The sequence below is a fragment of the Ictidomys tridecemlineatus genome, chromosome 10, assembly GCF_052094955.1.
Source record: "Ictidomys tridecemlineatus isolate mIctTri1 chromosome 10, mIctTri1.hap1, whole genome shotgun sequence".
NCBI classification, from domain to species: Eukaryota; Metazoa; Chordata; class Mammalia; order Rodentia; family Sciuridae; genus Ictidomys; species Ictidomys tridecemlineatus.
The window spans coordinates 70,439,818-70,461,298 of record NC_135486.1 but is presented as its reverse complement, the minus strand read 5'-3'; the positions used below and the strand labels follow the sequence as shown (position 1 = coordinate 70,461,298).

At 36.8% G+C, this 21,481-nt stretch overlaps 1 protein-coding gene across 2 annotated transcripts; it reads left to right on the top strand.

Moving 5' to 3' along the window:
• Window positions 1-382: 382 nt before the first annotated feature.
• Window positions 383-15,725, top strand: LOC101954502 (aldo-keto reductase family 1 member C3). Of its 2 annotated transcripts, XM_005320321.4 has the most exons (9): window positions 383-545; window positions 3,544-3,711; window positions 4,498-4,614; window positions 5,397-5,474; window positions 5,888-6,010; window positions 8,024-8,133; window positions 8,639-8,804; window positions 14,202-14,284; window positions 15,462-15,725. In XM_005320321.4, exons 1-9 carry the CDS (start codon window positions 462-464, stop codon window positions 15,502-15,504), a joined length of 972 nt encoding a protein of 323 aa, XP_005320378.1. In that variant the 5' UTR covers window positions 383-461; the 3' UTR covers window positions 15,505-15,725. The 2 variants fall into 2 exon arrangements, with proteins under 2 accessions (XP_005320378.1, XP_040133844.1); XM_040277910.2 differs by lacking the exon at window positions 5,397-5,474.
• The last annotated feature ends 5,756 nt before the right edge of the window (window positions 15,726-21,481 follow it).

The following is a 21,481-nucleotide window of genomic DNA, read 5'->3' as shown; positions in this document are numbered from 1 at the left end:
TGTGTTTGTGTGCATGGTGTATTCCTAATAATGTCTGAGCAAAAAAAGGCTTTATCATGACCAAAAGAAAAACAAAAACCCACAACCAAACAAACTACAAAAGAATGGGGATGTGAGGTTTCCAGCCTAACAAATGGTCAATAATGGTTCAATCTTATTTGATAACTCATGATAGTATTGTTGAGTAGTTTTCCTAAACACAAACATTTTTTTTTATCACCAAGTAGTAATTTAATTGAAAGTTTTCTGTATGAAATAGGAGAACAGGTTCTAATTCTCTTTTCATACCTGGAATATTGCTTTAAACTCACTCCTCCCATACAATGTTGGCTAAATATTAAACAGCAAGTAGAATTGGTTAACCATTATATAAGCAGTTGGGGCTGTGAAATCTAGTTATTTATTCCCCAGTGACGGCAGAAGAAGAAGCAGAACCTGCTTAGGCTGAGGAGTCACAGGCAATGAATTCCAGACATCAGTATGTGGAGCTCAATGATGGTCGCCTCATTCCTGGACTGGGCTTTGGCACCTATAAACCTCCAGAGGTAACAATGGGGTGTTGGGTTGAGGGTTCAAAAAAAAAAAGTAGATAAAATGAACGGGATCCAATCTGGGTTGTCAGTGACCTGCTTCCTATGTGACTCTTAGTTTCTCTTTTTCTCCAGGCTAGAGCTATTCTGTGGACAGAAAAGATAATGGACAGACATGACTCTATATATCATTGTCTGATAGGTGGTCATCTATTAATATTCTGGGCCCGCCCACCACCTCCCCACATTTCAGTCCCTTTACCAACTAGGTAAAAAGATGAATGTCAGTACTTGGTTTACACTGGTACTGGTTTCTGTTTATTTTTATACTTCAGGAAATCATTTTTCCTTCCAAAAAGGCAAGTTCCAGAGACATCTGTGTAGCAAAAGGTCCTGGAAACAAGAAGCATAGCATTGATGATGGGGATTATTCCCTCTGCACTGTGAAGAAGTCTTCGGCATCTCACAGAAAATGTTGACCTTGGCTGCAAGAATTTTTCACGTGCTCTCAAGTGTGGGAAATTTTCCTGAATGTAGAATATAAAATTCTGAGAAGTTAAACTGGGAAGGGTATTTGTGAATTCCTGGTCATCCCTCATGTGTGTTGTATTGACAGGTGACCCTCTGAGCTGGAGTGAGCCAAGTTCACTAGACTGGAAAGAATTTTGTATTCAAACATCATCCTCTGACCACTTATTGTGTGACAAGGGACTAGTTTCCTGAATTTTGAATTTAAACATTTTCCTTCTGCAAGACTAAGGAAGCATCCAGAGAACAATTGTGCAGACCCATGACAGGAATTGGTTAGGTTGTAGGGCAACGTGGCATTGAAGGGGACCACTAGGGCTTTAGAGCTGCTCCAAGTGCCCTTATACCCAAGAAATTCAGGGATAGAATCAATCTAGGGCAGTAGTACCCAGAATCACTTTCATTTTGATTTCCTGGAAAAAGAAACTTCTGAAAATTTTAAAAAAGAACATGTTTGATTTGCCTTTTTATTTTTTAACAAATGAACTTTCAAATCATAGTCCAAATTTTGTAGACCATGCAATGATTGTAAATGTCACTCTTATTGTATTTTGCAAAAAAAGGGATTGATTTATCTTTAAAGGCTGATGCTTATGTGAATAGCCCTTTACAAAATGAATATAATTCCTTATTTGTGAGTCTATATCCTTAGAGTATACAGTTTGTACCCGCCAGTGTTTAGTTCTGTCATATAGAGATGTGGTTGTGGGTGGGAGGTGACATAACACTGCTGTTTGTTCAAGAGCCTATTATCAGTCTGGCCCCTAGCTGGATCTGGAATATTTGATTTTTCATGTTTGCATAACAACAAGGATGTGGGCTTTCCCTAAAGGGTACAAACAGTGGAGTTTATATATGCATTGTGCCCTCAGGTTCATAGTTTTGTTGTTCCAGGGCAGTGGCTTAGGTTGCCAGAAGGCCAGAGAAAATACCTGGAGAGTGCATACAAAGTATCAGTCCTTATCTAGGAAGGTCTCTGGGGAGGGTCCAGCAGTGAGAGGCTGAACCACAGCACCTGCCTCCCTCACATGCATTGCCAAGCAGGGCTTCCTCCTCCTCAGGACATTCAGTCCAGTAAGTGCTGACTGGATGAGTGACGCTTATCCTTTCACAGTGCCCTCAGTTCCATCCCAGTCACCCATAAAGACAGTGGTTTTAACCTGAATGATTTATTTGTTCTTTTTAGTTATGCATGACAGTAGAGTCTATTTTGACATATTTTACAAACAAGGAGTATATCATTTTCTAATTAGAAACTCAATCTTGTGTATGTACATGATGTGGTGACTCACTGTGGTGTCTTCATCCTTCATAGGAAACTTACGGCAGATTCATTCCACTGATTTTCTTATTCCTCTACCTACTCTATTCCTTTCTATCCCCATTGTTTCTCTGAACTTCTATTCTTCCTTTCTCTTGCTCCCTTGTTATTTGTTAGCACCCACATATCAAAGAGAACATTCAATCTTTGGTTTATTGGGACTGGCTTATTTCACTTAGCATGAGTGTTTCCAGTTCCATCAATTTAGTGGCAAATGTCATGAAGTAATTCTTTTTATGCCTGAGCAATATTACTTTGTTTATATTTGCTAAGTTTTCTTTATCCTATTGTCTGTTGAAGGGTACCTAGTTTGGTTCCATAGTTTAGCTATTGTGAATTGAGCTACTATAAACATGGATGTGGCTGAACCACGGTAGTATGCTGGTTTTAGCTCCTTTTCATATATATGAAGAAGCTGTATAATAGGGTCAAATGGTGGTTCCATTATTAGATTTTTGATGAGGCTCTATACTGCTTTCCAGAATAGTTACATCAATTTGGATTTCCACCAACAATGTAGAGGTGTAGATTTTTCTCTACATCCTCAGCAATATTTATTGTTACTGTATTCTAGATAGTTGCCATTCTGACTGGAGTGAGGAGAAATCTTAATGAAGTTTGAATTTGCCTTTCTCTAAATGCTAGAAATGCTGAACATTTTTTTCATATACTTGTTGTCTGTTTGTATCTCATCTTTCAAGAAGTGTCTGTTTAGTTATTATGCTCATTTATCGATTGGGGTTTGTTTTTGGTGTTAAGCTTTTTGAGTTCTTTGTATATTTTGCAAATTATCACTTTATCCGCAGTGTGGGTGGCAGAGATTTTTTGCCATTAACAATGAAAATCCCAGAAAAGGGAATTTGAGGTTTTTACCGCAAGCACAGCACTAACACAAGACATGGGTAAATTTGAGTTTTGTGAGGTAATTCCTTCTGCCCATGACTTTCAAAATAACTCTTTGGCAATTTCTTCAATTCTTACAGAAGAGAAAAATGGACATTCAAGCTTCTGTGGACTAGTCCCTTATCACATAATTAGGGTGTCTGAAGAAAACATTGGAATTTAAAATTCCTTCAGTCTAATCAATTGCCCACTTTCTTACTATAAGTAAGAAATCATTAATAATATGATTCTCCAAATACTTTTTTTTCTTTGTTCCTGTAGGTTCCTAATAGTAAAACAACAGAGGCCACCAAAATAGCTATAGAAACTGGGTACCGCCATATTGATTGTGCTTATGCATATCAAGTAGAAGAGGAGGTAGGACTGGCCGTTAGAAGCAAGATTGCAGATGGCACTGTGAAGAGAGAAGACATATTCTGTACTTCAAAGGTATTGTGTATACAGTGCAAAAATTATTGAAATAGATATGAAGAAATGAAAATTAGCTGATGAGTTATTGGTGGAATGTGAATATTGTACAATGTTCATTCACATATAATATCCATTTTCAAAATAGAGAATGGTTATGAATTGCTACTCACAGTCTACAAATTATGACTTTTAATTTTCTATACTTTTCTGATTCTAGAATCAGCAGAATGATTTAGTATTAGCTGTAGAATCAGATAGAATTATGACCAGATTATGTTTTCGTTTTCTCCATGATGACGTTCTAAAATTTCTTATGATTCTGAATATCAAGTTTAACATTTGTTTTTGTCAAAGATAATTTTGTAGGGGGAGTAAAGAATATGTAGCTAAAGTGTCTTGATTTTTGTTTACCGTATATTAAAATGTTCAAAACGTGTTTCCCTTCAGTTCTTTAAATTAAAAAAATTCTTGTGAAATAAATGGATGAAATGGACTAATAATAGGTTTACAATCTCTATGAAACACAATAAAGAGATTCAATAATGTTAGTATTTGATAAAAATAATATCTTTTGAGTATTTACTTCCATAGTTTGATTGATTGGCTAATAATAACCAAAAATATTATCCCATTCACATGCATAGGCGAGATGAATGGAAACCCAAGACCTGAAGAGAATATCTTCCCTGTGATCAACAGTTTCCAATCAACAGACAAATGAATGTCTCAATATGAAGTTAAAAAATTTCCCAAATATGAGTCATGTATTAATACAGTCCAATTTTCTTTCTTTAACCATTGCAGCTATGGTGCACTTTTCATCGACCAGAGCTGGTGCAATCTTCTTTGGAAAGATCACTGAAAAAATTTCATTTTGACTATGTTGACCTGTATTTGATTCATTACCCGTTTTCAATGAAGGTAATCAATTTGCATCATCAAACCAATTCAATTCCAGCCATTCCTAAGACCATCATTACCAAGGATGGTTGAATTAAGCTTCTATGTAAAATTATATAAACCTAATTTATATGAATTATAGAAAGTCGAAACCATTTAGATTTGTGATTAGAAGTAATCTTCAGAAACATCTCTGTTTATTCATCCATTATATCTGCATTACCAGAGGTTTGCTTGGTTTTCTTTTACCTTTTTCATTGGTGGTAAATGTGACTTTGGGGCAGTTCAAGCTTCATAGTCATTAATATTTGATAGGGTCTCTTCATCTTCCAGCATCAAATCAATCTTGAATAGAAACTTGAATGATCATCTTAAATACACATACATATTCATGGACACACATGTGTCCAGGTAGATAAGGAATATTGTTTAACCTGTGTCATCACTGAAATTCACTATTGCTGTGATTAATTGCATGCAAGCATGTACCCTCCCAGTGAAAGAGAGGAATTAACACAGGGCAATGTATAGGGACAGGAAAAGTAACATAAGCCAAGTAGGAGACTCCATGAGGAGAACTGCAAAAATCTTTTAAAATTTTATATATATATATATATATATATATATATATATATATATACACATACATACATATAGATAATTTGATGTAAGAGAATACAGGAAGATAAGCACCTAATGGTTCATGGGTTTGAATGTTCCATTCCATAAATATACCTAGCATCATTGCTATACATGGACATATGAATTTGGCAAGATTGCTGTGATGATCACTTCTATTCCAGCCAGGGGAAGAGCTTTTTCCAAAAGATGAAAATGGAAAAACAATATATGACCATGTGGATCTCTGTGCTGTGTGGGAGGTGAGTGCCTGAGAGAGTGATCACATAGGAGGACCACAGGGTGACAGTCAGGTCATGCTTTCTCCTGAAATTGTGGGACAAGAAATCATTATATTTTAGAGAGGATTTTTCTTAGGGTGGTGGGGAGGAATGAATTACTTGAATATAGTAGAGGGAAACAGCAGAGAAAAATGGAGACAGTGAGAAGTGCACCACCCACCTGCAGTGATGTCTGATTTCCCAAGGACACAGGGATTCCTTTTCCGGCTCTCAGTACTGTGCCCAATTATCTTTACTATCTTTCTCTTGTTAATAATCAGTTCATCAGCTTTGTTGTCATTTCTTGAAAAGTGCTCCTATTAACTTTTCTGTCTGGACTTTATACTGATATAGTCCATTGTACAAATGCCTCTTCCCAACCTCTTCCTCCCAAGGCCATGGAGAAGTGCAAGGATGCAGGATTGGCCAAGTCCATCGGGGTGTCCAACTTTAACCGCAGGCAGCTGGAGATGATCCTGAATAAACCAGGCCTCAAGTATAAGCCTGTCTGCAACCAGGTGAGAGCCCTTATCCTCACTGCCATCTCATTTCTTTCCTTGTTTCTGCACCACCTCCAAGTGTCCATTTCTTCTGTCCCCCAGCTCATTTGTCTTTGTAGAACAGAAGAGTCTAAGACTGTCTTGGAGGGTGTGGAGGGTTCTCAATTGTACCTGTGCTGGGTGAATCCTTAGTGAAAATGAGGGGACGCATCTTGGTGCCCAGTTTTTGTAGGAATTTGGTGATGTACAGGTGATGAGGAGAGTTGTTCTTTATCTGACTTCAGGGACATGGTGAGCTTGTCCTTGAGCATTGGAGGATGACCAGAGACTGGATGGGTGAATGTGTAGTGGCAGGAATTGTGGGTAGGAAAGAGGTCCAGTGCACAGGAATGGGCAGTGAGAAAGAAAGAGTGAAAACAGAAGATCAATGATCAGGTTTTGTGTGGAGGTCAGGAGCCTGAATCCTTTTTATGGCTTATTTCAGTTTTATGAATCCAGAAGCATTAATTAGGAAAAACAGCAGAGCTCATGAAAGTAACAGGACTGAGAGGAACTTACTTGTTTATAGTGATTCTGATGGTGGATCAAATTCACATTCAGGAACTTTAACCAGAATATACAGTTGGCCCTGAGCCTAAGCCCTTCTATCTTTCTTTCTTCCATGCTTTCTGATATCAAATCAACTGTTTAATTACATCTATTCTGGGCATGGTTATTTGTATGTTGTTGGAAAACAGAGACCATAAATTTAAAATATAATTGCTAATAATTGAAAATAATTTTGTATTAATTTATCTTAATTTTTTATCATGAAATTTTTCAAACATACAGAAACTGAGAGCATGATATAGGACATTCATATATTCTACCTTGTATCTAAAATTGTTGACTTTGGGAAACACTGTGAGATGTAGATTTTTGTGGATATATCTGCATACACCTCAGTAATATTTTGCTAAATTTCTTTAAAGTGTATTGTAGACTAGACTACTAACTCTTAGAGAACTCAGGGAACATTTCCTAGGAATGAAGATCGTATCTCACACAGCACATTTCATTACTATGCGTAAAGTTATTTGTAAGTCTCTCATACCATCTAAATCCAGTCTGTGTTCACGTTTCCCATTGGTTTTCTGAAATATCTTGTATTCTTCTTCCCCTTTCCAGGATGCCACTCTCGTTCACATGTTGCTCTCTGTCATGTTTCTTAAGCTCTTTTCACGCAGAATGGTCAGTCACCCAGTGCTTTTCCATATAATGGTTGAACCAGGGTCTTTTTCCTAAACTGTCTTATTGTATCAGTGAACTTGTTCTTCCAGTCCCATTTGCAGTCAGTTAGGAGTTAGACTTGAATTCTTTTTTACAAATCAAGGGCCTAGTATAGTGGCCCTCGGTTACCAGTTTTTGCATCACACTAGAAAAATTGCAAACATGTGGCTCAGACTTGCAGGCATGAATTTACTACAAAGGATAAGAAAATGGCAAAATATGAAACTCTTAATCGAGAGAGTAAGTCTCTCAGAAAGGAGGGGGACGGGACAGCAGGCCCACCCTGGCTTCCAGTTTTCTAGGGAGTCTCTTGGGAGTTTTGTAGTCCTTCCCACCTTCACATTCTAGACTGTTGGCTGACAGTAGGGTGGTTTCAGATTTCCAAGTTTCCATTGTTCATGTTCTTGACCGCAGAGGGGAGATTTTCAAGTCTGGGTCACTTTGTCCCACCCTGACTGGTTCTAATTAGAATTTGTTCTTATATATTATAATTATGGAGAATTATTCTAAGCTCCTTGAGATATGGACTAGGGATTATAGGTTTTGATGAAAAATTTTACCCAAATGTTACCTGCAGAATATCTATCAAATGTCTTTCAAACTTATTCTCATGAGTCATTGGTCAATCTTGGTTAATGGCAAAATTTAAAGTCCAAGTTTCAATATTTTAAAAAATTCAGCTTTTTTCTTTATTGGCATTTTGTTTTCATATTAATATTAACATTTTGTAGAATGAGATACTTTCTGTCTTGTCCACCTCAGGTAGAATGTCATGTTTATCACAACCAGAGGAAATTGCTGGACTTCTGCAAATCAAAAAACATTGTTCTGGTTGCCTATGGTGCTCTTGGAACTCAACGAGACAAACAATGGTAATGAGAACATCAAGGAGTTTACCTCAAATGTCCTATAAGACTTAGATTTTGGAAGATCACTCTCAAGTATCTCAGGGACAGGAGAGAATTTGCACTTCTGAAAAGGGCCCATAAATCACTGATGCTACAGGGCCAGGGTCTGCATTTGAGGATGCCTATTTAGAGTGGTCCAAATAGACCTCAGTATGTTTTGTGAGTGGGTGTAATGGTGCTTGCCTGTCATTGCAGTTTCTGGGGAAGCTGAGGCAGAAAGATTGTAAACTTGAGGCCAGCCTCAGAAACTTAGTAAGACCCTGTGTCAAAAATAAAAAGGGGTAAGCATTTGCCTCTCTGGCAAAATGCTTTTTGATTCAACCTTAGTAATTACCCTTAAACACCGCTCTCCCCACTACATACACATACACATACCAACAAACAAACAAACAAACAAAACCCCAGAAATAAATGAAATCCTCCTAACTACTTGACCTCAGGACTTTAGCATTTATTTCTTCTCTTCCAGGGTTGACCAGAGCTCCCCAGTTCTCTTGGATGATCCTGTTCTTGGTGCCTTGGCAAAAAAGCACAAGCGATCCCCAGCCCTGATTGCCCTCCGCTACCAGCTGCAGCGAGGGGTTGTGGTTCTGGCCCAGAGTTTGAAGGAGAATGAAATAAAAGAGAACATTCAGGTAGAAAGGAGGGCTGTGGGAATGTGGGTTCTTTACATTTATACTTCTTTGAAACTTGTAAGGATCTTATTGGGACCAGTCAATATCAGCAGCATGTCCTCTGCATGTAAGATTTCAGGTGCTTTCAGAGTGTGTTCTTTTACTCTACAATGGGACAGACAGTGCAACTGGATAGCATTAGGTTGGATAAAGCACAGAGATTTGGTTTCAGCATTAGGAGCCAGGTATTGTGTAATTCTTGCAAGTAACATCTTTGTAAATTTTTTAATTTTCCAAAATGAGAGTTTGGATTGGGTGACTTTTATTCCTCAAATTATTATTTTTTTTACACTTCCCCAAATACTCAATCTATTTTAATATTCATATATTTATTCAATTTGAGTTTTTTTCACTTGTCACCTGTCAGTTTATGTATTACCCATTTAGATGGGTTGTTCATCTTTTTATTCTCAAGTAGGAGAACTTTTTTGAATCATTACTTAGAGTAGATGCGAAACAAACCACCCATAATATTGAGGTTAGTGCAAAAAACACTTGTTTATCTCATAATCCTATGTTTGACTATTAGCCTCGGATCAACCTGAATTCAGTGAATGTCGTACAGTTACACTGGATTTTCAAAAATTTGTAAGAGATTCTCATATGAATCCGCAGAACATGTGGTGCCACTGCTTCAGTCCTGCTTGCTTTGTTGTCTGGGGTGTCTGAGCTCTGATCCATAGAAATTCACATATACCAGTTGATGACACAGACTTTATCTCATCACATAGCACTGTCCCCAGGCAGTGAATGGATCCTTGCAGAGCCTTCTGATGCCTGGGTAGGCTCACAATGGGCACATCACTGCTTCTGTCACGTTCTATTGGCCAATGCAAATTATAAACCATACAAGACTCAATGGGTAGGGAATAAACAGAGTCTCTTAGTGAAAAAAGCTGCAAATTCACATAGGAGTTTAGATACTGGGAGGTGTGAATTATTGGGGAAGCATTTTTGCAAACAATTAACCACATTTATGTATTCTGAATATTGTTTTTCAGATACAGATATATTTGTTGAAATATGTTCTCCAAATTCTCCTTGTGTTTTTTTTTTTCCTTTTGGTATACTTTCATGAACAATGTTAATTCTCTTGTTGTTTTCGTGTCTTTACTTTGTGGTTGATGAGTGGCATATTTTTCTTACATTGGGAACTGAACAGTCCTTTAGTACATTACTTTACAAAAGTCTTATAGTCCTTAACTCCATATTTATCTCAATTGCAGGGTTTTTTTTTAAAAAAATGTTTCTTTACAAAAAATCCAAATGCACACATAATTTTAAAATGACTAGCTAAATTTCCCAGTAACAGGAATTACTTTTCCAGCTACTTTTCTGTCATCGGTTGTCTTATTTGCTCTTTTTCATAATCTTAATTATCATGGAAAATCAGTCTTTTTGTCCTACATCACAGAACATTTGCTATCTCTTCACTCATTTATAAATATCTTGGCTATTGTAGATTGACCTATTATAAAGAATTTAGAAGCACTTTATCAATCTCTTCCCAGATTGTTGTTGTTTGCTTGATATTGCACTGGAACTCTCACTAAATTTGGAGAGAATAGTACTTTAAAATATTAAAGATTCCAATCCATGATTATGATATGAGTTTCCAATATTCAGCTAGTTTTTTTAACATATTGCATCAGAATTCTAATGGAAGATTTTTATTTCACTGTCAAATCTGAAGCTTAATTTTCCTGGTTATAGTACTCTTAGCTGTTATCCATTTTCTCTCAGAGCTTGATATCTATTATTGTATGACCTCCTAGCTGTCAGGGTCTAGGTTGGGAAATCAACTGAGATCCTGATTTATGTTTCTCTAAACATGACCTGTCATTTTTTTTTCTGGAAGTCTTTAAAATTTTTATTCTGTATTTCAGGTATATTTATAATAATGTGCCTTTGTGTGGGTCTGTTGTAATTTTGTATATTTGGCGTCTTGTAAGGCTCCTGTATAGATTTCGATTCTCATTCTTTAGGTTTGGGAAATTTTCTGATATTATTTCATTGAAAAGATTGTGTATCTCTGAGCCTTCATCTATACCAGTGAATCTTAATTTTGGATTTTTCAGGTTATCTCATATTTCTTGGGAATTCTGTCATAGTCTCTTAACATCTTTTCTCCATGATTAATTTTATTTTTAAAATTACATATTTAGTCTTCATTGCCTGAAACTATTTTCTAAGTGGTCAAGTCTGTTGGTAATGTTCCCTGTTGAATTTTTAATTTGGTTTATTGATTCCTTCATTTCAAGAATTTCTCCTTGATCTTTTTTTTCAGAATTTTTGTCTCTTTATTGGAGTGATCTTTCACTTGTATTTTTTCTCTGATTTCACTGCTTACATCATACTTTACTTGTTATATCAGTTTAACTACACACATTTTAAACTCCTTCTTTAAGATTTCTGGTTTGGGGCTGGGAATGTGGCTCAAGTGTTAATGTGCTCTCCTGGCATGCATGGGGCTCTGGGTTCGATCCTCAGCACCACATAAAAATAAAATAAAGATATTGTGTCCACCGAAAACTGAAAAACAAATATTAAAAAAATTCTCTCTCTCTCTCTTTTCTCTCTCTCTCTCTCTTAAAAAAAGATTTCTGGTTTTGATGGATTTTGTTACTGGTATATCTTCCTTTGTTTGGGGCAGTATCTTACCTTGCCTTTTCATGTTTTTTGTGTGTCTACACATATAATGGTATGGATCTGAGATAGTAGAGTTTCTATTCTGTAGACTTATAGTGTCCCTGAAGATTTCCAGCACTTAACCATTTAGGTAGAGAGAAAGAATAATAACAAGCAATTAAATGATATACAGCATTAATCCAAATATTTATTGTTTTGACATCTACAATGTTGTCAATGTAAAGACAAATAAAATGCACAGTTATTGCATACAATAAAAACAGTAAGTTTGCTACAGTGTTTACAATTTCAAAGGGTGGAAAGGGAGAGAACAGAGGTGATGTAGGGTGTGATGACTATGAGGAAAGAGGAGAGAAGATAGAATAAAAAATTAAAAGAAGTGCAAAAGAGAGAACAATAGAGATTGGCCATTAGCAGAGGAAAAGGAAGAATGATAGTCAAGGGAAATAGATAAGTGAGAAAGAAAAAAAATTAAAAATTTGAAAAATTAATAATGAAAAATAAAAATAAAATAATACAAAACAAAACTGAAATATACTAATCAAGCATCCTAGTCCTCATAAAACCTGATTCTTGAAAAATAATGGGTTCTAAAAATGCTATAAATTAGAAACAAAACCAAATATGAATATATACAAATGTCCATGAAACATTAAGGTCACATTTGAACAGAAAAATGAAAAAAGGAAAAAAAATCTCAAAAATTAAAGAATTATTTCTGTTGGAGTTCAAAGGATTCTCAGCTTCCTTTCTCAGTACTTAGGTGGGGTTGTTTGGATAATGATATTTGCTTCACCCTCAGGGTGGTGTTGCTAGGGTGAGATAGGGATTCTCAGAGGTGGAACACTTGGAGGCAGGGCTGATGCTTAGCTAGGCTCCAGACTCTTCACTGCATGGCATTGGCCTGGAGATTGCAAATCACCCTCCCTATAGGGCCTAGCATTTGCTGGTCCATGCTGAAAGACTGCACTCCAGTGATCTCCCCTTGGGCTCCACTCATGTTGTGAAAGAGTCAAATTTTAATCCACTATATCATCTGGGGACTGCATGGTTCCTGATCTTGGGTTTAGTCTCCAAACTGAATCTCTCCATCTCCCACCCTTTCCAATTCCTAGCCCGGTGAGTCTCTCCCAGCTGGTCCTGGAAGCAAGCAAGATCTCAGTGGGAGGGGCGAGCTAGGAGGGTTTTCACAACCAGTTGTCCCCTGTGTAAAGCTCTCTCCACAATAGATTTTCTCCTGGTTACTTAGGCTTACTTTATCTTGTGTGTGTGGGTTTGCTAGGCCTGTAGTTAGGCCAGACTTGGATTTGCCAGGAATCAGGTCCCTCAACTGCAGGCTCCCTGCACTACTGCTGCAAAATGATTTATTCTTTCATCCTCCACACACCACCTTGAGAGATGTGATTTCCTCCTTCCCAGACAAAGATAAAAATATGGATTCCATTAATTCCTTTATCCTCTGTGCTCATGGAGAGATCAATCTGGCTGGTAACTCCAGCTGTGGCAGTAGCTGTGGTGCTGGGGATTTATTCCTGATTTGGTTAGTCTAACTTAATGAGTACACAATATGTTTTGAGTGTCCAATATGAAATTCCAGAAAAGTTACCCCTTATTTCGTTTGTTCACCCACCTTGCTGAGAAACTGCTTGTCTGGTTTTATGCCACTGAGCAGCCAGGAAATTGACTTTATATCAGCCAACTTGAAACCTCTTCAGTAAACTTCTCCATGAAGGCCTTTGTATATATTCTGTTTCATTTTGAGAATTTCCAAATGCACAGAAAAGTTCAAAGAATTCTGTTAGTTCCATTTACCTCATTCATCAATTGTTAAATTATAAACATTTTACTCTTGCCATTTTTGAGGAAATTACATATGATTTAAATATCCATTTGTTTAGGCATGTTAGCAATTTGTGAAAACTGTTTTCATGCTTAAAATGTCTCAGTTTTAGACAAAGTGATCCTCTTTCTACCACCTCGTTTGACTTTATTAACCGAATTAACAGGATATAATTAGTACTTTAAGAATTCCTGACTTAAAAATTGTTGAACAAAAATCATTATTGGAGTTTGAAGTTTCCACTGATGCGATATAGAAACTGACCTGTAGCTGGGCAAATGGCACATGCCTATGATCCCAGCAGCTCAGGAGGCTGAGGCAAGAAGATGGAGAGTTCAAAGAAGCCTCAGCAAAAGCAAGGTGCTAACCAATGGAGTGAGACCCTATCTTTAAATAAATACAAAATAGGAGTGGGGATGTGACTCAGTATTTCAGTACCCTTGAGTTCATACCCCGGTACCTTCCTATCTCTCCCCCTCAAAAGAAAGAAATCAAAGAGTATCCTTGGAAATTATTGAATCATCTTACATATTTCAAAATGTTGCCTCTAGCTTTTTCTGAGTCTTTTAAGTACCTGACACCGTAATCTTGGTATAACATTAGCCTTATTTGCTACAGCTCCTGCTTAATGATCTCTCTTTGTCTGTTGTTGGTACAGTTTTACTACATTATGCATTAGAAGTGATTTCTTTTTAACTTTCAACTGATACTTATTGACCATTTGAGCCTTTTGCTTCATGTCTTTAATAAGTTTTGGAATAAACTTCTCAGGTATTTTAAATGTTTCTGCAGTTATCTGATTTCATTGGACTTCCAGGATTGGCAACACACAGTCTACCTATGTTAAATACTTTTTACTTGTGTGATAGGTTTTTGATTTCGAGTTGACTGCAGAAGACATGAAAGAACTAGATGGCCTGAACAGAAATTATCGATACCTTGCTGCTGAGTTGTAAGTAATGTTGGTTGACGTGTGGCCACTGTTTGTTTTAGTTTCAAGTCTTTCCCTCTCATTCAATGGAGTTTTGATCAAACCTCAGACACTGATGTGGTTGACAAATGGCATCTGTGGAGGCCGTTGGGAGAACATTTGGTTTTGAGATTGAAAATGGAGACATCTCAATGCAGAGGATTAAGTCATTTTTGAAAAGAGAGATTCAAAAGCAAGGGAAAAGTGTGCAGAGAAATCATTTGAAGAGAATTATAGTCATGTAAAAATTTTTACTCCTTCTTGATTCTTTATGGTTATAGAGTCTGACAATGCACATATGTTATAAGTGAGGGTAAACAAGGAATATATGTCCCTTCTGCCTGAGGGAATGCTAATTTATAATAGAAATTGATGTGATGACATGTGAGAGGGGATTATATAATCAATTATGATATGTCCTTAAAAACTGGAAGCTATATTTTATAATTTCTAATATATTGTTAATATAAATTATAAAAAGGAAAAGGAGGAACATAATGTCAAGAGACAGTAGCAAGCAATTGGCAATTCTTGCTCCCTATTAAATATTTCTGGAAGTAATGGTTTTCTGTTGTATTGTTACTAAAGTACAGAGATGTAAATATTATATAGTGAGCTCCAGGGGTTTGCACGTCTACTTTATAAACAACATCCTTTCCATGTCTGAATGTAGCACCATGTCATGTGTGATCAGCAGTGAGCAAATAATTAATGAATTAGTGAAATGGAAGTTAAATTGCTAGCAAAATACTCTACCCTAAAATAGTTTTTGTATTGGTCAATATCTAAACCTGTTTTTATACTAAAGATGGTATAAATGGATGTGTCCTCCTCTACAAATATGTATCCACGGTGCAATCTTTATCTGTTTTTACTGAAAAGAAGAAATAAGGAAAGATATCTTTGTTTGATACAGCTAAGGGAGATGAATTAATATGAGTGAATTCTTGTCTCAGTGAGTTCTTTGTGTGCTGTTCTAGAAAAGGGAATAGAATTTGAATAATTTAGTTACCTTTCTGATAAAGCTATATTCAGGAAAGTAGGAAAGGCCGATTTCACAACCACTCAGGAAATATAATGGAGTTCGTAGATGTCACTTCTTTATCCCTGTAAAAATGGTGTCACTGAGTCTGTTATACATTTTTGATTCTCATTTTAGTGGGGCTGATCATCCTAATTATCCATTTGCTGATGAATATTAATGTGGACACCTTTGTCATGACTTCTACTGGTATCCTCCGTGTGGGTCGTGATGCAGGAGACAACTCAGATGCTACTGATTGGACACATCACTTCTATTGTTAACCCATGTGTCTTAGCAAGTCACATTCTGCTTGGAGCAATCTTCACCAGTCCAGTAAGGAAGACACTAAAATTTTCATCAATTTTTGAAAAAAATAAAGTTGTTTATCTCAAGATTCTACATTCACTCTATTATATTTATGATTACTTTCTTTTTGAGTGATTATGAACAAAAACTATTTGGGCTACTAGCTTGTAAGCAGGGGTTTGTTGATGTTAACACATTTCTGGGGAAGCAGAATATAAGAGTTCTCAGGATCCAAGGAAGTTGCAATTGGTATTTATTTTTCAGTGTTTCTCTAGCCCAGGGAATAATCAGAAAACAGAATACATTCAGATAATGGTTCACGGTCTGCAAGATGAAGCACATAGGGCCAGCATAAGCATCAAGGTCAAGGGCTCCCTTCCTGCAGCTTGAGGACCAGAGCTCCTGAAAACTAGGGAATAAGGTTCACTTTTCAGATGGTTGTCAAGGAGGTGAGAGGAAAAGCGGCCTGGAAAAAGTGTGAGGGGTCAGATGGGCCAAGGTTGAAGTGAGCAGAGTGGAATACTTCTCTTCTTGAGAACTATGATAAAAATTCTTTGTTTCTAGCACATTATAATTATTCATAGTAGTGAGATTCATGATGCCAAATTCACTCATACATCTAACATTTGATCAGTCTCATATCTCAATGACTTCCCTTCATGTCCTCCTCCTCCCCATGATCTGCTTGCTCTACTCTCCTGATCTTCCTACTATTATTATAACTTACTTAATGTGATGTATATGAACTTGTATATATTAGATGATTTGATTTTATTCATATACAGTGGTTTATACATACCTGGAAATAGCATAATAGGGTAGATTTTATCCCCCAGTTACTTTCCTATGCCTTTTCCCCCACCCTCCTTTCTCTTAATTCCTTTCCTCTACTCTGTTGTTTTCCTTCCACCAAATGTTTTTTTTGATAATAATACTCTACAGATTAAAAAAAAACATTTTGTGTACTTTATCAAATACCTTAGCTGGATTTTTGATTAGCATTAGAAGAAAAACTGAAACAGCCTTAATTACAATATGTTTGGAAATATTTATGTCAAATGAGATGCATTCATAGAAAGGAATCTCATAAATCACTTGAAAATTTAGAATATAGAGTGATGTGAGAAAATGTTGGACTAGTAAAGCTCCAGTTTCTCCCATAGAAATATCAAGAAACCATTAGATTCTGGGGAATGAACAGTTTACACGTTTGTAAACAGTCAGTTGTCTAAAGCACCAAAGAAAGCATGCAATGAAGAAAAAGAGATTCACAATGGCAGACGATTTAAGTGTGGTTTTGCCTTCCATTGCCAAAGCTGTGTCACACAGAATGGTCTTGGTCTTTAGGTAGTGTCGACAGGGCTATCAACTTCTTTCCTCAAAGCAAATTAACTCTACTACAAGTCACTGCATCTTATCTGGTCACAGACTTTGGAAGATACCAGTTAGCAAAGCTGTACTTATCATCTCTAAGACACCTTGCCTTGGCATGCAGTGTAACCTCAAAAACGGTTGCTGAAATTGGACAACACACCTCAGCAGATCAGAGAGGCGACTTGTTTCTCAAAGTGCAGCAAACATACCATATCTCTTAGACAGGTTTACTCCCACAACAAAAAGGCCAGAGGAAGAATACCTCTGGGTATTGTTCATAGGAGTCTAGAAGTTCTCCCATCCACTCTTGGACCTTCCCTCTTCCCTGTGTTGACATCTTTAGGCTGGGAGCAGAGCACCCAGCACAGCAGCACAATATCCAATTTAGGAAAAGGAGACAGCTCTTATTAAAATTGCCTTCTTAAACCAGAGGGATACTTGCAGAGAAGCCTCTAGCAGGATCCATCTCATGTGGCATTGACTAGGACTGGGTCACGCTCCCTTTGAAACAGTGATCACATGTTAATGCCAATGGAATTAACATGACTGACTCACAAATAATCTGGGTGAAAGAGATGTTGGAGAGAACACCACTCAGTCACTGAAGTCATAATGAAAGACAAATGATTTATTTAGGTTTCATTTTTTTTCCCCAGTGTTGCCTAGACTTTGAATTGCTTGGGAAACTTAAAATCTTGTGATAGCTTAAGTTGTAATTCAACCAAATGTGTATGAGTCTCTTGGTTGAAGACTTAGGTTTAAGTGAATTGGTCTATATAAATAGACATGAAATGGTTATTTCTCATTATAGACATGTTTCTCCCAGATAGTTGGTACAAGGACAGATCAATAGGTGAACAGGACAGGCCTCACCCAGCAGTAGGTCTGTTACGGGAGAAATGTAAGAGAGTGAGAAGAGTTTTCCAACTTCCATTTACTCTATTATTTTGTTTTCTAAATTTTTAAATTTGTTTTAATGAGTTATAGATGACATTATAATGCATTTATGCACCTTGATATATCATACGTAGATGGGATATAATTTCTTATTTTTCTGAGTATACATGTTGCAGAATCATATCGGTCATGCAGTCACATATATACATACAGTAATGATGTTTGTTTCATTCTTCTAACTTTCCTATCTTCACATCACCTAACCTCCCCTCCCATCACTCCCCCTACCTAATCTAAGGTAACACTATTCTTCCCTAGTGCCCCCGGCTTTATTGTGAATTAGAATCCGCATATTAGAGAAAACATTTGGCCTTTTGTTTTGTGGGATTGGCTTATTTCGCTTAGCATGATATTCTCCAGCTCCAATCATTTACTGGCAAATGCCATAATTTCACTCTTCTTTAAAGCTGAGTAATATTCCATTGAGTATATATAACCACATTTTCTTAACCCGATCAATAAATGGGCTAAGGAACTGAACAGACACTTCACAGAAGAAGGAATACAATTGGTCAACAAGTATATGAAAAAGTGTTCAACATCTCTATCAATTAGAGAAATGCAAATGCAAATCAAAACTACTGTAAGATTTTATCTCATTCCTGTCAGAATGGCAATTATCAAGAAACAGGCAACAATAAATGTTAGCGAGGATGTGGTGAAAAAGGTACACTCATACATTGCTGGTGGGACAGCAAATTGGTGCAACCACTGTGGAAAGCAGTATGGAGATCCCTCAGAAAAATGGGAATGGAACCACCATATGACCCAGCTATCTCACTCTTTGGTTTATACCCAAAGGACTTAAAAATCAGCATACTATAGTGACACAGCCACATCAATGTTTATAGCAGCTCAAATCACAATACCTAGACTATGGAGCCAACCTAGGTGTCCTTCAATAGATGAATATTATTTAACACAATGTTAACACTTCAGATTGTATGAGAACTTCTCAGAGGAAAGAAGAGAGACCCAATGACTGTTGTAATTCAGATGGGTCACAAATTGATGCATGGAAGCCACAGAGCAAGCAACCTGCTTAACATGGCATGGTTACAGTTAAGATTTTACCTAAGTTACCCCAAGTGTATTCTAGGCATGAGTAGAAATTCTTAGGAAAAAGTCAAACAACTGGGGAGCTTCTGGTGTCTGCATGAAGAAGGACAGGTGGTGTCACATATCTAGGACAGAAATTTAAACTAAGAGAATGAAAGGAGTGTACCAAGAAGTGGGTAAGGTAACAAAGTCAAGATGATGGCAGCCAGAGAGGATTGCATTTTTACAGACGTGGTTTTCTTTTCTTTTTTTTTTATCACAATGTCTCAGGCAAGAGGAATGCTGGGCTGTGTATGATAACTCTGCCTTCCCCATAGTGTGAATATTTCAACACTGGCTGTTTTACTCTATTACTCAATTCCTGGAGGGGAAGAATTAATAAAAAAAAAATTAAAAGGAGCTTGAGCTGAAAGCCAGGATCCTGCAGCTTAATCAGTTATTTTCGTTTTTTAATGAGGGTGACTATTGTGAAATAACTAATTATTAATTACTCAAAACTAATGAAATATTTTAGTTTCCTTGCCCAAAAAACTTATGAAAGCTAAAAGAAAGTATATGGGTGTTTTTTGGGAAGCATATTGGTGGATGGACAAATTACAGTGGTGCCAATATGCCTTTGCTTTCTGGCTATGGCCATCGCTATGTGTGCTGGCATCTCAGTCTTCATGTGTTTGGAGAGAATTTTTTTTTACAAAATTCCTATCTGATGTGTGCCTTGGGTTGCCTCTAGAGTTCCACAGCTCTGCCTCATAAATCTTTCTACCATGCTTGTGCTCAGACATTCCCACGTGAGTGTCTACTCAGTATAAAACCTTTGCTATTAGTAACTATCATGGATCTTTCTTCCAGATGTCTTTTTTCTTCTGTAGTGGACAGAATGGGCCTGTCCAGCTGAAGTTAGAGTCCATCTATGCAGTGGTAAAAGCGGAATCCTAAGAGAAAGAAGAACTAGGACCTCCTTGCTTCATCAGGAACTCTGTGCAGCCCACCCCTGAAGCTCCATGTGCAGATATCTTTCTTGTAAAATTGGAATGATGATGCCAGGGCTCCTTAGTTCACGGGCATGGCTGTTTATCCAATTTGTAGTCCATCCCCTTTGTTCATCTTCTTCTTTCCTTTACATCCCTTATCTTCTTCTGTGTATTTGGTCAGTCTGATGAAAAGCTTGATGGATTTGAAGGTGATTGAAATGACTTGAAATGATACAGACGTGGTTTTCACTTGGAGTCTGAGATGGAAGATTTGTGTTTCTAGACATCATGATGTAGATATTGAAGGTCTCTATGAAAAAGCAGAAAGATCTTCAATAAATGACCTAGTACTACACTTTCCCATAATACCTATATATTATATCAATATTCCTAATAGAATCATTAGGAAACCAATTGTCTATTGCCCCCAAATTATCTATCTGCATCAATTTCATCAAACTTTCAAACAAGTTGAGTTAAATTTTCTATTTCTTACAACTGAACTGAAAACATCAGAACTTATCAATTTTCAGTACTACACTCTTCAACATCTTATGCAACAAAAATAAAAGCAGCTTGTGCCTTTTTGGTTATTGATCTGTGTAATGTCAAACATTGTTCTCATCTGGAGTTATAAGCTTTCATAAACTTAATATTTTCTTGTTGTTGGATATTTACATTTCTGACAGAAAACTTCCATAGTATGGAGAATAAGAAAAAAAGCCTGCTACGCTCAGACTTTTTTGCAGCATAGTTACATGACACCTGTCCTACCATTTCAGACAAATTGTGATAAGCCTGAGTTAATAATTTGTTTTTGTATATTCCCTGTTAGACGTTGAAATCCCAAAGTAGGAGTCATCTGTTTTCCCCTTGAAGCCCTTGTTAAGCAGCTGGGCTTATCATCATGGATGTGCACAGCAGGCCAACCTCAATGGATCAGAGAATTTGGGAAAACTATGTCTCAGTGGAATCTGGGACTGGTGACCAGAGAGGCCACCCAAGGTCTTAACCTATCAACTGTGAGATTTCTGATTCTTCTTTTCATATCTGCCAAACATTATCAAAGATACCATGGTCTCAATATAATTACTTATAAAAAAAGAAAGAGCTGAGCTCACTTCTCACCTGATTTTTGGATGTAAATATATGCATATAATAGAGGAATGACTCTTTTAGTTCTCAGATTTAATAGCACAGAGGTTTGTTCCAGGATAGAGTAAGATATCTCTCAATGCAGGAATGGCTAGATATATTTTAGACACAGAAGAGCTCTTTAGAATTTGTCATTTGAAGATCCAAGAATTGTTTATGACTGTTATAAACTCCTTATATAACCGATATTTACATATGGCCATAAAGTTTTATTTCTGTAATCTTACCATTTCACTTTTTCTGTGTTTTAAATTTGCCTGCAACTTTTTAAAAACAAAAATGAAAAAAAAAAACACCCAAGATTCTATAAAGAAACAGAGATGACCATGGATG

Bases quoted from the DNA above. Each gene is read 5' to 3' on its own strand.
- LOC101954502 (XM_005320321.4), top strand. From the start codon at position 462: ATGAATTCCAGACATCAGTATGTGGAGCTCAATGATGGTCGCCTCATT. The intron at 8,134-8,638 runs GTAATGAGAACA...CTTCTCTTCCAG, and splicing joins ACTCAACGAGACAAACAATG to GGTTGACCAGAGCTCCCCAG. The intron at 8,805-14,201 runs GTAGAAAGGAGG...CTTGTGTGATAG, and splicing joins AAATAAAAGAGAACATTCAG to GTTTTTGATTTCGAGTTGAC.